The sequence below is a fragment of the Lolium rigidum genome, chromosome 7 (assembly GCF_022539505.1).
Source record: "Lolium rigidum isolate FL_2022 chromosome 7, APGP_CSIRO_Lrig_0.1, whole genome shotgun sequence".
NCBI lineage: Eukaryota > Viridiplantae > Streptophyta > Magnoliopsida > Poales > Poaceae > Lolium > Lolium rigidum.
The window spans coordinates 232713235-232730394 of NC_061514.1; the positions used below are offsets into that span (position 1 = coordinate 232713235).

The 17160-nt window shown below is 44.7% G+C and overlaps 2 protein-coding genes across 4 annotated transcripts; one reads left to right on the plus strand and one right to left on the minus strand.

The window, feature by feature from the left end:
• Positions 1–453: 453 nt before the first annotated feature.
• LOC124676533 (zinc finger MYND domain-containing protein 15-like) lies at positions 454–11519 on the plus strand. Of its 2 annotated transcripts, none has more exons than XM_047212571.1 (11): positions 454–558; positions 1300–1413; positions 1513–1631; positions 2411–2457; positions 2546–2646; positions 3466–3553; positions 4130–4238; positions 9833–9989; positions 10425–10496; positions 10821–10934; positions 11030–11519. In XM_047212571.1, exons 1-11 carry the CDS (start codon positions 454–456, stop codon positions 11120–11122), a joined length of 1119 nt encoding a protein of 372 aa, XP_047068527.1. In that variant the 3' UTR covers positions 11123–11519. The 2 variants fall into 2 exon arrangements, with proteins under 2 accessions (XP_047068527.1, XP_047068528.1); XM_047212572.1 differs by having other exon boundaries at positions 4169–4238.
• A 551-nt stretch (positions 11520–12070) lies between these two features.
• Positions 12071–14490, minus strand: LOC124678000 (rop guanine nucleotide exchange factor 3-like). Of its 2 annotated transcripts, XM_047213933.1 has the most exons (7): positions 14373–14472; positions 14184–14300; positions 13955–14109; positions 13803–13877; positions 13428–13703; positions 12990–13325; positions 12071–12402 (listed from the first exon to the last, which is right to left on the minus strand). In XM_047213933.1, the coding sequence occupies exons 1-7, from the start codon at positions 14434–14436 to the stop codon at positions 12235–12237; spliced, it is 1191 nt and encodes a 396-aa protein (XP_047069889.1). In that variant the 5' UTR covers positions 14437–14472; the 3' UTR covers positions 12071–12234. The 2 variants fall into 2 exon arrangements, with proteins under 2 accessions (XP_047069889.1, XP_047069888.1); XM_047213932.1 differs by having other exon boundaries at positions 14184–14490.
• Positions 14491–17160: the final 2670 nt, after the last annotated feature.

Sequence of the window (17160 nt, forward strand, 5' to 3'; positions counted from 1 at the left end):
AATTTTTTTAATGTGAACATTTTTAAAAAAATTCTTAATTTTTTTGAAAAAATGAACATTTGTCAAGTTTGAATGAACATTTTTAAAATTTGAACTTTTTTCAAAAATTTGTTTATTTTTCATATTTGAAGATTTTTAAAATTTAATAATTTGTAAATCTGAAAAAATAAACATAAAATCGGAAATATTGAAAACCGACAAAAAAACCGAACAGAAGGTGAAAGCCAGGAAAAATGGACAGAAAATCAACCGGCCGTAAGAAAAATCGCGATATATGGGCCGGCCCATTGCAATGTCCAGGGTGTGTGGCACCAGGTAGGTGCCGAATTTGGACTTAGCAGCCCAAAGAATCTAAGCCGTGGCTTTCTCATGGGCTGGGGCCCACTCCTAAGAAACCTCCTTGGAGGAAAAATAAGTTGCCCTTCCTTCTTCTTTCTCCCCCTTTCGACGGCAATGGAGTGCGCAGCCAAGGGGCTAGCGGGGGAGCCATGCGCCAGCGTCGCCCAGCGCCGGTGCGGCAGCTGCGGAGCCGTAGCCTACTGCTCGAAAGACCACCAGGTAGGACCTACCCCTCTATTTTTCGCCCCGGTAATTTATTTTTTTGACGGTGCCCCGGCAATTTATCCAGTTCTTTAAATTTAGGGGAGGGTTTGCGTGTTCGAGTGGGTAGCTCTAGCTCGAAGAATGGTAACCATGCCATTAGCATATGCTCATATGAGCGCGAGTGGACTCTTGGATCCAGTGAGCAGTGAGTTTTAGACTGAAAATGTGAGGAAGGTACCCAGTATGTTGATTCTGCGACGTTTCCGTAAAAATATTTCTACACAAGAGCTCACTTGATTCTTGGAGGTGAATTTATGTTGGCCTCTGTTGTAAATAAGATACATGAGAATCATCAGTCAACAGGATAATGTCATCAAACTGTAGGCTAGTTTTGTGTTCACTTTGCATTCGGAGAGGAGTATTGTCTCTAAATTCTCTTAAGTTTGAGCTTTTTTAGGTTGGTTGGGTGTTTGGGACTGCATGGTAAGAAGGTTTGGTTGGCTGTGCACCACACACTAGGAACGAAGGGCTATTTTATAACCAATAAAATTATTTTGATTCTTCGCAATAGGTTGTATCATTGCACTACGAAATGTAGCACACATAGGTGCAACGGAACCCTGTTTGATACAGTCAATATAGATTATATCAGTTTACTAGCAAATGGATTCTTCTATGGTTGTATTTCTTGTCATTCTCCTTTTGCCATAAAATTTTCATGCATTAATATAGCCAGTTATTTTAATCCCTCTTCAGCTCGTACATTGGAGATTTCATAAAGAAGAATGTGCAAGGCTTGCAACACAAATGAGCCGCATTGATGTGCTCAGCCAATTTCCGTTCACATTCTCTGTTGAGCCTCTTGCCCTGGTACTTCTATCTTTACGAATAACTTATACTCCATTCCTGCATCTTTACCATTTTCTTCTTGTGTAATCTCTCCTTTTTCACACATGTTGTTAATTTTAGAACCATACACTCCCAAGTATGAGGTGCCTATTTTTAGAATCAATCAAAGTTCACCTAAAAGGACTCTGGAAATCGGAATGCATATGTGGCCCAGAGATTGCTTCTGTCAAGGACTTAAGGTTTGCTTTTCTTGGATTCCCATGGTACCAACTAACTCATGAACTATATATCATAATGAACTACTATTGTTTGTTGAGGACACACTCTTAGTCATTCTGTTTGATATACTAATGATACTATCTTATCAATGCACGATCTTCCATGTTCTGGGAGCACTGTTAGTTAACTCTACAGATCACATGGTTACCTTTTTTTTTTTGGAATGTGACATCTCTTATTAAGTTATTATAGTCAGAGCAGGGGGGGGGGGATTCCTGTGATCTATGTACACATTTTGAATGTTTGAACTGATACGATTTGACTGGCATTACCGCTGGATATATTTTGTGCTGATTTTATTAGAAGTTGTTTGTAGAGGTCTTATGTTCATCTTCATATTCTTTGCTCAACTACATATATGAGATCAAAATAATTTTGCAGTGGCAATATTGGTGCATCGATTTTGCAATGACATATCAGGGTGTGGGGAACTTTGATGTACAAAATAAGGATGCGTCGATTTTGTATCTCAACATTTTTACCTAATCAATTCTACCACTTATGTTATTCCTATGGTCAAATTTAAATAATCCCAAGTCTCCCTTCTTGTGTACATGCTCTTCCTTTTTAACTTCATTAGGATTTATGATCATCATTTTCTTGTTTCTGTAAATGTCATCATGACTGATGATTTGTTAAACAAACTATTTAAATGGCCTAAATTATCATTTCTGTACTCCATTAGTGTCACTGTCAGGTAATCTGTCTTACACTTTGTATCATTCTGTACAATGTACAGCATAACAGCTGAATGGAACATGGAAAGCTCCCTTTGCCCGTGTACAGGTGCATTTCTGACTTTTGTGAGGTTGCTCCTGGAAGTATATTTATTTTACTGTACTTAAAACTATCCCATTCTTTGTAAACTAAACAGAGCCTGAAAATCCTGTGACTCGACCCCTGGCAAGCTGGGAAGACTACTATCAGTGGAGATCCCTTCCTTTGCATTCACCTGTCGCAGTTTTACTTCACTGGGTATGTGCTACATAAAGTCCTTTGCAATGTTACTTTTTAGTCTACAATAAGCACTCTGTTTATATCCTGCTACTCCGATCCATATTACTTGCCACTAAAATGAATATATCTACAATTAAAATGTGTCTAGATACATCTATATTAGTGTCAAGTAATATGAATCAGAGGGAGTACTAATTATGCCACCTAGTGCCCCTAGTGCCTACTGGATTTGATTTTCTCAACAAGAACAACTGTGTGGGTGTGGGTGTGGGTGTGGGTGTGGGTGTGGGTGTGGGTGGGTGTGTGTGGGTGTGTGTGTGTGTGTGGGTGTGGGTGTGTGTGGTGTGTGTGGGTGTGTTGGGGTGGGGGTTATTCTGCTGAACTTATGTTACAATAGTACGAGTGCAGCAAAGTGCAAAATAAAGGTTCAAAGGAGAGACAACAGATTTGAGAACCCCTTCACAAACAAAAACGGATAGAGATCACAAAACCAACAGCGGTGTTTTATGTATGGCAGTACATGGGATGTACCATGTATCGGCCCCTTAGGTTTTTTTTTTTTTTTTGTAGGGAAGTACCCTTAGGTGGCTTATCTGTTTCGGTTCCGAAAGGTAGTTTAACTCTTTAAGTAGGTAAGATATCTTTTAGCTTGGCCCTTCATCCAGTAAGAGACAAGTTCAATGATTCATTACATTGTTGTTCCTCTGTATACAGAATTACAGAGGACCCTCTGTGAGTATATTACCATGAAATCTAGTGCCCCATTTTGTTTTACTAATATCTGTGGGGCCTCATTAATGGGCCACAGTGTTCACAACACTTGCTTCAATTTTGCAGCCACTTACTTTATATCACTGCCTTCAACTATCTCGCATCCAAACCTCAAGACATGATGGACATGCCACTCTGAACATTCACTATTTAGGTAAAATATGTTGTGTTTAGCTCTCTGCCATGATAGAGTACTTGCATGAATCTGTTGAAGTCTGGTTGTACCCTTTTAGTCAGCTGGTTCCCACTAGCATCATTCTTTATTGGACCAAGCTAGTTGTTTAATGCCTAGGAGGTTCACTCTATGCTAGGCCTAGTTGTGAAGGATTGCATTCTTTGGGAAGTCTTTTTTTAAAGGAATATGGTAGGGGAAGTCCCTATAGTGATTTTTTTTTTGGAATAATAAGAACCCAAATCTGCGTCCATGGGGTTATTTGTCATTGCAATGTTCCACTTAAGCTGTTATTGTGCAGATTGCAGCAGAGATTGTTAGTTTTGTAGAAAAATTGATGCCATTCCTTCGCTTTTGTAAAAGCAGACAACCTATTTCTGGGTGTTATAATATCTTGGAAGCTTCACAACAGATCAAGTTTTAATTATGTGCGCTTCCAGTTTAACCGCAACTCGTCATAAAAGTATCTTTGTTTAAGTACTGGAATGCATAGCTCTTCCAACCACGATGGAAGAGACTGATGTTTTGTTTCATTCATGTATATCATGCTAATTGAAGGACCTGAGAAAGAGCTGCTTCAGCTCGCGGTGTTTGCAGAACTACTTGCACTATTTCCTGGTGTCCACCTTCGCATTGAACTTGTGGGGCCAGCAGTTCCAAGATCCAGGTTAGTCACAAAAGTTGATATTCATTTCTGATGTTTGAATTTCCTGGTGTTTGTGTGACAGTTTGTAATAGCTGCACTTTTTTCCATCAACATTTTTATCTTTTACTTATAGATTTAAAAAGAAAGTGTCCAAATTGTTGCTGTGTTGATGCAGCTCTATTAGGTGCATTTTGAACATTAGAGCATCTCCAGTCGCGTCCCCCAAACCGTCCCCCAAAGCAATTTGGGGCGCGCCGGACCAAAAAACGGTTCCAGCCGCGTCCCCCAAAGCCCAATTTTGTCCGGCGCGCCCCGATACGGTGTCCGGCGCCCCGAGCCCGTCCCCGTCCCACAGGGGACGCACCGGGCACGCCGGACACAACGAAAAGCGAGGCGGGGAGTGGCGGGGCCGACGCGTCAGCGGCACAGGGAAAATTCGTCTCCCACTCCCGCCAAATCCCGCCCCTCCCGCCACATCGCGCCTAGCCGCACATTTCTGGCCTCCCAACACATATCCCGCCGCCGATTCATTTCTCCTATCCCGCCGATTTGTTTCTCCCTCCCGCCGTCCACCCGCCGCCGCTACCCTCTCCCATTCCATGGCGCCGCCGACAGCCCCCAAAAAGATGGCCAAGAAAGCGGCCAAGAAGCCGCCGGGCAATGGGATGAAAGGGGCGAAAGTGCCGTTCGCGAAGCCGCGGAAGGCGCCGCCTCCGAAGAAGAAGCCGGAAGGATGGACCGATGATAAATGGCAGCAAGATTGTCTGCGCCGGAAGATGTCGACGGTGGAGCGGAAAGGACGGAGGGCGGCGGAGCAGGAGAAGAAGGCTCTGGCGGCGCGCCAGCACCAGCACATAATAGCCGGGTGTATCGCCGCCACCAACGCGAGCCCATGGAGTACGTCCGCGCAGTCGTATGTTCCGGGAGTGATCTCTCCTTCGACATCCGCCTTCTACAACGACGGCCCCTCCGCCATTCCCGGGTGCGTGACGCCTAACTTGTCGCCCCACTACCAGGATGCGCTGCCGCATGGCGGCTTCAACCCCAACAACCTCTACTCCCCGGCGTACGAGCAGCGCGAGCCAGGACCCGGTCCGGACGGCGACCCTTTCACTGGCCGCAGGGGGCCGCTCGAATTCGACGGCACCGGTGCTGAGGAGGAGGACGGGGTGAGGACGAGGAGGACGAGGAAGAGGAGGGGGTGGAGGACGACGACGAGGACGAGGACGAAGAGGGCGGCGAGGAAGAGGGACGAGGAGGGTGCCGATGACGATGATCTCGTGGAGGTAGATGCGGACGGCGTGAGGATGAAGAAGAAGAAGAAGGCGTCGGGCACACGAGGCCCCAAGTGGACGGTTCTGGAGGATCAATGTTTGTGCGAGTCGTGGGCGACGGTGAGCCATGACTCCATCATCGGCGCCAACCAAAAGTACGGGAAGTATTGGGCGAGGATCAAGGCCGAGTTCGATGAGCGCAAGCTCATCAAGAGCGACTACAACAAAGTGACAATGAAGAGGAGCCAAAAGGCAATGTCGACGCGATGGGCCATCATCCAGGCGTCGGTGAACTCCTTCCATGGATACCATCACGACTTAGTGACCAGAGCCGACAACGGCGCCGACAACGGCGCCGACGTCGCCCAACTGGTACGACTCTTTCTTCCATAATCTGTAGTGCCTACAACGTGTTCGATGAAATGATTCCGCTTCCTTTGGTTAGTTTGACAAGGCCATGGATTTGTACCGGAAGAACTCGGATGGTCACAAGTCTTTCGTGCTGATGCATTGCTATAGCAAGCTCAAAGTGAACGAGAAATGGCGGTTGACGCGCCTGTCGCTGTCCAAGGGGAAGGACGGCATTGATCTGGACGCGCCGCTGGCAACGTCGGCAGGGCGTCCTACTGGCAACAAGGCTGCCATGGCCGACGCCGCGTCGTCTGAGAAGACGCAGGCGTCGATCACGAAATGCCTCGCCGACGTCTCCTCGACCTTTCTCTCCCGCCACAAAAAGGCCGATGAAAGGTGGGCGGAGCTGCTCAAGAGGCAAGAGGAGAAGTTGGAGCTCAAGAAACGCAGGGACGACATGTCCCTGCTGAGAGCGTCAACAGAGGGAAGTCTCCCCGAACGCGGGCGGCGCACAACTTCTTCAAAGGCTAGATCCTCGACGACATCGAAACCAAAATGGCGGCGGCCGACGCTGCGGCCGACGCGGCGGCCCAGGCAGCGGCAGCGGCAGCAACCGCGGAGCAAGAGCCGGCTGACGCGTCTTCTACTGCTACACCTGCGTCGGCCTCTGCGACGGCGACGGAGCAGACGGAGCATGCACAGCACCGGGCATATCGCGACGAGGTCATCGTGATCGACGGGCCTGCGTCGACTCAGGATACGTCGCCGTCGCCCAACCCTTTCTTCTAATTTACCATGCACCACCGGTATGTAATATGATCGCGTGCCCAGTACTTTGATCGCCGCTACTCTGATCGCGACGATTCGGCGGGAACGATCTCTTTTGAATGCAACAATTTGAATTTCTGATTGGGGGCGGCGTTTGGGGGACGTGACTGGGGAGCGACATCCTCCAAATGCGGCACGAACAAAACACGTCCCCCAAACGCTCGATCCGGCGCTCTTTGGGGGACGGTTTGGGGGACGCGAGTGGAGATGCTCTTACTTATGCAAGTTCTAGTGTTAAAATAATCCAAAACGAGGCAGCATACTGAACAAAAATGTTACGTCGACAAGACTTCTACAAGCTGTCAAACATATGAAGGCTAATATTGCATTCATGGTCGACTTAAAACTTGGCTAGACTAAATTCAACATGATCCGAACAATAAATAACAGTTCACATGATGGAAATTTCTTATAGTGCCATGGATGGAGAGATTGCGATCTGTTTGTAAGTGTACGAGGAAAGTCGATGACGCCGGAAGTAGACGAATAGAGTCATTGGCGACTGGAAGTAGATGAAGTAGAGGCAACAATGGTAAAAGACGTGAGTAGTCACATGGATCACTATGTAGAATCTTTATGGCCCGACAACTGTGAGAGACCTCCACTGAAGTGAAATGTTGGAGAGTTGTACTCTTCCGCGGCATACTGCACTCGTAGGAACATTCCCTATGATATCTCCACCACGCACAACCCAATATCATATCTGCACATGAGCGCACATGTATATCATTTGGGTTAGCGCGTGGAACAGATGCAGTATGTATAAGATAAAAACCTACGACAAAAAGATGCTACTAACTTTACGCCACAATCGTGCATCGTAAATTCCAGAGTCACAAGTCAAGCCTAATAAAACGTGAATAAATATGAAATGCACGCGAGCAAGCACTTGTGTGTGCAGGTGGTACACTATACACAGATCATAACTTTCATTTGCCATCTCATCTTGGAGGTCCATGTGAGAACCCTTTATATGTTGGCCTCTCTCTTACTCCATCGGCAAACGTGTGGTACTAAACTCCCACATGCTAGCCTTCCACAACCCTTGACTTCTACTTCTAATATTTGGGACCAAGGCCCACTATTTCCACCCCAAGGTCTATAATTTTTCCTCTGGCTTTTATATACTGATTTTGTAGTACAAACCTGTCTCGGTTGAGCTGTACCTAGCATCGATCCAACCCTCACAGTTAGGCAATGGATATAGCTCCGGGTTGCCAGTAAGTGAGGCGCACCTGAAAGTATCACTGATGTTAGACTGCCGTGCTCCCTACTTCTTTAATCAGCTCATTATAATTACCCAAATCACTTGGACTCAACTCCACAGTCATGCTCACAGGTGTGTGTTCTTCCAAGAATACTCGGGCGGTATCACACGAACAAGTTTGGCCTTAAAGCTCACCAATACATAAGTAAGCCTCCCATGCAGTACTTAGAGTGCTCATGACATAGTGGGAAATGGTAGTTCTGCATGTACTTGCTTCTGATTTCAACAATTTGTTTTTTTCCTTTCCTAATTCAAGAGACCTCCGATCATACAGGATGAGTTTCCACTGGTCTAGTCAACTATGGCAGCTGAATTTTCAGTGTAAACCCAACCTGTATGATTAGAGATCCCATGAATTAGAAGGGAACACAAACTACTGGAGTAACCGAGACAGTACATCCATCCTACCATTTCCCGCAATGAGATGAGTACTCTAAGAACTGCATTGGGGGATGACTTTTGTCTCAATGTGTTCTAAGCCCAAATTCGTGAGCTAGATACCACTCTGCAGGTATTTTCGGAAGAACACACTTACGTGGGCTTGACTGTGCAGTCCATGAGACTGGGCAAAATTTTCAGCTCATTACAGGATTAGGGAGCACAATTGTAGGCTTGCCTCAAGGTGGCCTGATGTCGGCAATGCCTTCAGGTGAACCTCGGTTACACAAGCCTGATAATTCAATGCTATGTCCATCCCCTAGTTGTGATGGAGTGGCTCTTGCCATGCTAGGTATAGCTCAATCTGAGAGATGTTTATACTGTAAAATTGGTGTATAAAAGCTAGTTGATAAAAAAATTACAGACAATAACTTATTGATAGGGATTGTCAGAAATAGCGGGCCTTAAGCCCAAATTTCGTAATCATATAGTCAAGGGGTGTCGAAGGATAGCTTGTGGGATTTTAGTCCTGCATTGTCAATGGAGTAAGAGGCAAGATCAACATATAAGGGGTTCGCACATGGGCCCTAAGATGAGATGGTACGACAAATCTATGTTTTGTGTACACTACAAGCCTGCTCACCTGCCGACAGACTTTTTGCATTTATTCACATTTAGTTACATGTCACTTTGACTTTGGACTATGCAACGTGCGAATATGGCGTAAAAATAGCAGCTTCTTTTTTCTTTAAGGTTTTCATCTTATCGACACCATGTCTGCCTCCTGCTCTAATCTAAAGGATGAGCACACACATTTTAGCAGGTTGACCAGCATGGTAGGTAGAGCCATAGATGTGAGGGGTTGGTTCCTAGGATATATGCAGATCGTGCTGCTGAGGAGGTTTAGAGTGCGACATCTATATGAGAGAGACATCCCTCTTCGATAGAACACACCAGAAAACCCCGTCTATAGTTCTGTATTATCGCCACCACAGATTTTTCACCGGCAAATCGAGGTCCTACACGACTGTTGGGCAACAAAGATTCTGGGAAGTGCTCCTCACTTCCACTCACTTCTCTGATTATCATTGTGTGTCCTTCATCTGTGTCCAGTCCCCATCACCTCTCCTTCATCTACATCTGGTCATCGCCGCTCTTCCTCATCTACATACGAACGCATCGCCAACTCATCCACAACACTTAAAAAATTCCCATCTAGTGGTCTGTTATTCATGTGAATCAGATCACTGTTTTACTCATGCCAAATTATGTCTGGCCAAGTTTTAAGATGATGGTACAGGTAGTATTACTGTATTAGCCTTCATATGTGTGATCGCTGGTAGAAATTTTGTACACATAACATTCAGTGTGTTGTGTATTATTAGAGTTATTTAATTGGTCGGACTTGCATATATTTGAAAAAGATATTACTTATTCATTTATATCCTAATACAGAAACGTAGTTGGTTTGGAGTTCCTGCTCTTTTTCGTGGTTTTGATATGATGCCTGCTGACAGGGATGGTGAAGTTGTAAATATTTCCAGCTATGCACATTGTTCTGTTCAGAATTGCGGATGTAGATCTTCTACTGCCCCCGAGGACTTGAATTCCAGTGCAGTCACACTCAAACTATGGAAAGGACTCTATCATGAGAGATACAGTGATATAGTAAAGGTTCTCTCAATAATACTCTTGATTTGTTTTTAAATGTGAAGTCCCCTGTCATTTAACAGTCAGCATGCCATTTATCAGTGAGTGTAGAAATATTTTTAAATGTTGTGGACATGCTTTTGGTTGCATAACACATGATACTGAAGTGATTTGTTATTGTTTAAATTTCTTGCCTGCATGTTTAACTTTCTTAAAACTATTTGCTGGAATGTTTATAACTGTAGATTTCATTGTCTAACAGTAGCAGTTGTACTAAGTAGTTCACAGAATTATTTTCAAATGCACCTTTATGTGTACTGTGACAAAGTTAAACTAGCAGCTCTGATTCTTGTTGTGAATAAGTGTGACTGGCTCACCCAGCCAGATTCATTTTGTATTTAGATCCATATTTTCATGCACGATTGACTTCCTCTATTTATATATTTTTTCCCTTGGTAGGATTCAAATCCCCATCTTATACTTGCTCCAAATGCCGGTGTAGCTGCCTATCCTAGTTGGATGCCGACTATTGTAAGTATGTTATTCATAATTAACAAGTTAGTTTCATACTGTGGCATGCTTTTATGACTTCAGTTGTTTTATCCTGTATGAATATCCTCCTTGCCTTGCAAATTAAGTTGATGATATTCAAGTAAAAAAAACATGCAATTGATTGATATCTCTGTTTCTGTAATCCAATCTATCTTTATATCAGATGCATGATTCATGGAAGCATGTTTTGGTGTTATATAGTAATTACACATTTACACTGCCTCTGCTCTAGTTGGCAGTACAGTTGTAAGAGGCTTTTGTTGATTGGTGCCTGTTATCATTTGTATTTCATTTCGTTTGAAGGAAATAATTAGGGAGATTGGGATTCCTGCAATTTTTACGGACTTTTGTGAAGAAGCTGCTCATCTAGCCTCTTGCTGCATAAGTTCCATAACTGGTCAACCCCTGGGAGTCCCTGTATGTGCTATCCCCTCCTTCTTTAACTATTTCTCTGATGTTGTACTTATGGAGCATCGTACTAACACCTTCATCATCTGTCATTTCTCATCCAGATCCAGATAAATCCTTTCAGGCAGCCGATTGCAGAGAATAATAGTGCACTATACATACCATGCTACTCAAATTGTTTTGTTTTTGGAATGTAGAATCGCCAGTTCCCCCATTTGTCACCACAAAATATCCAGAATATTCTACTGTGGAGAAATTACATTGTCACTTTTTTGTAAAAATAGAGAAAAATACTACTCCCTCCGTTCCGTTCCAGATATATGGTGTATAGTTTTTTGACAAAAATCTCCAAAATATAACGTATATTGCGGTGAACAACCCGTGTGGACATTTTTTAGGGATTTGCTTGTGTTTCCTTGTCTTTTGAAAACTCCTATATTTTATCATGTCAATTGTCCATGATCAATCCCGCCAAAACCTTGTGTAATTGTCTCTTCATGTGCGTTTCTTAATTTCCGTGCCAAAAACTATACACCTTATATCTAGGAACGGAGGAAGTATTAAATAATTTAATTTGGATGAATTTTCCCTTCATTGTTTTCTGCTGTGTGTATTAGAAAATATGTGCTTGTAAGATGCACTCATGAAATCATTATTGAAATTTAATTGTTGTACACTTGCAAGATGCTTCATACTATTGGTGTAATTGCGCAAAATTTATTTCTTGCAACATCTGTCCCATGCTGAACATGGATGGTTATTAATTGAATTGCTTGGAAAGGTGGTGATGCTATCGCCTATCCACCGCAGACAAACTATGAGTCTGACCCAATAGCGTTCATTTGGTGATTCCTCGGCTTTACATGATATTCAGTTATTTATGGCCTTGCCATTTCATTTCAATGTAAAATTGATGTGCTTGAGACCTCTTGTGGCTAAGAGGAAACAGAGGTGTTCTTTTGTGAAGAGAACCAGTTCTTGCATTTCTTTGAATAACTTGAGTTTTTTTTTTCCTTTTGAAGTTAGAACAAGTAGAAGTAATCATTTTAACGATGAAAACAGTGTTTGGTGAAAGATGTATTTAAATAAAACTGTTAGATTTATGTTTGTGACCTTTTCTTATCTACGGAGGTCTGCACATGTGATGAAGCTGTCATATATAATTACACACATCATGACATCAATCCATCTCCCAAAAACAATGACACACACACAGACACCACTCAGTAAAGTCTTGACGCCAACCATAAAGAATTCTATGGAGCCAAAGAATCAGTTCATTTGTTATCTGTTTGTGTTTTCATCATCCTCATCGCTGAGGAGAGACCTGGCTGAACACCTGCTTCTGTATTCTGGTGTTGTTCCCTTGCTTTGCATTTTCGTCTGCAAGGAGAACATCGTCTATCCATGAGACAATATTGTAGGCCAAACTTTCCAGCACCCTTGAGTAGCTTTCAAGTATTGCCTGTCCAATATCCTGTGGGAGAGGAAAAAGAAGATGCAAAAAAGGTTAGCTATGATGTATAATGTCTCTGGTTCTTTAATGGAAAACAGGCCTTTTATGGTATATCTGGAAGAGATGTGATTCCTAAAACAGTTTTAGTATATGATATATCAGAGAGTTCTAATGTTTTGCACATGTATTCACTACTCCCTCTTTTCCATAATTATTGTCATGGTCGTTCAAATTTGAACTTAAACACGACAAGAAATATGGAATGGAGGCAGTAGCATTTAGTATAAGCATGCACTAGTTTCACAAAGAATAACTTATCCTGTAATGGAAAACAGGCCTTTTATGGTATAGCTGGAAGAGATGTGATTGGTAAAACAGTTTTAGTATATGATATATCAGAGAGTTCTAATGTTTTGCACAGGTATTCACTACTCCCTCTGTTCAATAATTATTGCCGTGGTTGTTCAAATTTGAACTTAAACACTAGTATAAGCACACACTAGTTTCACAAAGAATAACTTATCCTGTAAGAGAAACGTCAGATGACATGTAATTTTTACATTCATTTTATTTAACTGTTTAGCTCTCCTGAACTTATCAATCATTACCTTATTGTACTGAATCTTGCTTGTGTCCAGGGTAGTCTGGGACAGGCCCGGAAACCTTTGTTTCAAGCAGAGCAGCAGGCCCCTGGCCCTGCTTGCTAGGATCAAATTCTTGTCCCCATCAGCATTCAGCTCGGTAACATTCTCCCATTTTGTCACCACGTGGGTCATATTTGCTTTCCTTCTCCAGACATACATAGCAGCCTCGACACGGTCTGCGATCTCAAGTGCCTCATGTTCGGAGGTCAAGTTTAGGAAGTCAAGGAGGTGATCTGGTGAAAACTGATCCCCTGAAGACATGTACCGGTATATGACATCACCTGTCCCGACTTTCCCTGTCTGTTGAGCAGCAGAAATGCATCAATCATAGGAGGGACTGAAACATTTTGATAGACTACATGAATCTATATTGATCACATCGATTAACTGTCGACAACATACCTTTGGAAGCGTTTCTATGTATGACAACGGGATTTGCATTTCAGAGAGGATAGCATTGTTGATCTCCATGGCCATCTTGTGGATCTGGCTAGCTTGGTCCCTCTTGTGCTGCAGCTCACGGTGCACAGAATCGGACAGACCTGATTCTGGCACACACGGCTCAGGTAACCACCACTTATCCTCATTACGTTTGAACGACTTCTTGGTTTCGTTGAAGGACTGCTTCCTCTGGTCTTCATACCAGAACTCTGCCTTGTCGAAGCTGTCCAATATACCCTGCAAACAAGCATGTGCACGTCCAGTGAATAAACTCAGCTAACAGAGAGAGAGTTGCCTTGACTGGAACTTGCACAAGTATTCGAATTGAGACTTTACAAGGAGCATGGTTTCTAGCTTTTCAAGTGCAGGAAGGTTCATCAGAATGTCTGATCGCGGTGAGGTTGCCATCACCTGTAGGCAGCAATCGCACGCAAACATTAGTAAGCAGATGCGACAAGGAGGAATCAATATATAGATGTTGGCATTACATCGTGGGTGCTTCCATCAGGTCTGGCCTGGACTATCGGGGCGAATTCTACAATGTATTCGCAAATGGAGAGGAGGCAATCCATCTCCCGGTTCCACTTTGATTTCTTCTCAGGAGACAGTGACTGCAATCTGTGACAGGTCCCAAACACAGTTGCTGGAGCCATAGAGGAGACAAGTTAGCATGCATCTGGACCAGTTTAGCGGAGATTTTCATCCGATTACTAGTACCATATAGGTTGGTGATGGCATTGGAGATGGCCACAGCAGTGCAGACACCCTTGCCGCCCCCTGACATGTCCTCCCCAAGGAGCAGCTTCGTGTACTTTTCCTTCATCAGCTCCATTTCTGAACAGCACTCATCAGCCAAACAGAAACGCAGCAAGAGAAACTTCAGCAAAAACAGATTCCCATCCATACCTTCATCTTCCATGGATTTCTCCTCAACAGCCTGTTGCAGCTTCTTCATGCTCAACTTGCTCATCGCCTGCGACAGGCGTGACGTTGGTGCCACCTTGAATGATGCCATACGACCCATGCTACGGCCCCGAGGTGAAGCCGCATTATGCCCGTCGCTGCTTTCAGAGAAGGACGCGACACGGAACAGCGGGCGCGCGTAGTCGCGGTCGTAGCTGTGGTTGTGGAACCCCGGGAAGGCCGAACTGTCCCCCATTGTTGCTGCTGCTCTGCTTCTTTAGACCATCGAGAAAGAGGGATGGTACAAGAATGGCGCCAGGCCGAGAACAGAAGACTTTGGTTTAAGTCTACGGAACAACAAGACATAGGCTGGCTTGCCTGCCTCTACATGGATTGTTTTAATCAATAGGGTTTAACCACATGACATGCGAGAAATCTGCCCCCACAGTATAGTACATTTTGATTCGATTGGTGGTTGGAGGGACTGGTTATCACAAGTTCATCATGCTGTTAACTCCCAGCAAAGGTACACAAAAGGGGACCTCTTTCTTCATTATTATTTTTTGAATCCAAAAGGGGACCTCTTGGAGAGGCTAACTTATGCTGTTAAATCTCTGACCCAGATTTTGAATATAAGAGGACATCATATACTGCATTAATTTCTATATCGTACCGTAATATTTTAGCCCATCATTATATATCCCCAACATAATTGATAGTCTTCTATTCTATTCTCCTCTCTAGCTCATGGAGGTTGCTCTGTACGTACGCCAGCCATTCTCTGGTTCTTAACAATGTCTAGTTGACATCAAATGTTATCTCATGCGCGAACAATTTTCTTGAACTAATTGTGTGGGGGACTGGTGCTCTGATCCTAAACACCATTTTTTTTTGGAAGGAAAATGATGCTTCTCAAACATGCAGGGCAGGCATGCTGGTCCACTAATTTCGATCATGTAATCACAACCACGTATTACATACGTCGTGCCTGCCATGATCATCTACCAAATTGAAAAGGGGAAATCGTATCCCGTGGCAACGAACTGGTGGTCACGTAAGATCAGTATATCTTAATGCTAGACACTAGTATAAAATAGGCAAGAAGGTGGCTGGCCAGTCGGAGGCAACTAAACTAGTGGTTCATATCCAGTTTTTTTTTTAAGAGAGACCAACCACATTTCATTAGTTAAAAATCAAGTTATTAGAATTAATCTAAAATCAAGTTGTAAGAACAAACATAAAATTTCGATAAAGAGAATATATTAATATCAGAAGATACTAATTACACCCAGCCTCTGCAACAACGCAATGTCCTAATAACATTACGGATGCACACAACAAAAAAAGAGGAAAAAAACTAAGAAATAAAAGTCCCGCTATAGTATCCCAGCCCTAGCAACAGTAATACATCCATCACCAAGACAACACCTGAAATTCAGACTCTTCAAAAGCAACGCCTCCAAGAAGGGAACAGTGCACCAACGCCATCGTCGCCCGATCAAAGATCTTAGGTTTTCACTCTAAAGATAGTCTCCACTCTCAAAACAATACCTTCAACAAGGGCATTGCCAGACACAACCAGTTAAGTCCAGACCTTGGGTTTTCACCCTAAAAGGTAAGACTCCGAACTTCACGTGTGATGCCGCCCCCACTTTCATTCCACTATTGCGAAGTCCGGAACACCAAGCAAGCCCCAGAACAGCGCAAAGACTTGAACCTCCATTGGCTAGTCCTCCAAATCCGGCCTTCGCGATATTCACTTCTTCTGACTTCACCATGGATCAGCTGTCACTTGGTGTCAACACAGAAAAGAGCTTCGCGCAGCATCCTCTAAAACCAAACGGTCAGAATAAAAGCATGGGCGTGCATGACCGAATACCACCGATCCAGCAAACTCTAGGCAATAGAAGCATTGTTACATTCGTCGGCGGCGCCTTCCGGAACTTAACACTCCGGCCAGATCATGAAGGGAAGACCTCCGACAGGTCTTCATCTTCGCCTAAGAGAGAACCTAGGACCGCCTCTATTCAGGTCGGGCCCCCACGCCGGCGACCATCCTAGGCTGGCCATGGTTGCCGCCGGAGACACCGCACGTGCCTGGACACCGCCGCAGCCGAAAGCCAACCCTCCAGAGCCGGCTGCCGAGAGGCGAGGAAAAGGGGACCTAGGGTTTCCCCTTGCAGCCCGCCCCCACCCCTCCCTCCGCCCTCGTCGTCCGTCATGGCGTCTCCGAGCCAAGGCCAGGCGCCGCCATCGAGGTCCCCGACGAAAGGGCCGCGCTCCGGCCCGAGGACCCACACCCAACCTCCTCGTGCGAGATGACGAAGAATCCCCCCCGCCGCCGCCGGCCAGCCTTTGCCAGACCGCACCCCCTGGCGGCGGCGAGGGAGGGGAGTGGGAGAGGGGGGAGGCGGCGACGACGGGGTAGAGTCCCCCCCAGCCGCCACGGGGGAGGGGGGGAGCTCGGGAGGAGGACGCCAGATCTTCTTATTGTGCTTCGGTAGCCTGGTTCTAGTATGCTGCAGAACAAATAAATGTGGAAACTAAAAGACAGGCGAGGTTCGTATCAACCTAACATGTTTTTTCAGGCTATGACTGTGCTGTCAAAAATATTGTAGTGAGAAATATATGTTGTTCGTACAGAGAAGACGTGCTCCACTGGTAGAAAAACAGGCTTCCGGGAAGCCCCATAAGTCGCGAAGGTAAAGGAACCGCGACTAATGGGGTCTTTAGTCGCGGTTCGTGTGGCGAACCGCGACCAAAGGCCTGGGCCCAGGGCGCACGGTGGCCA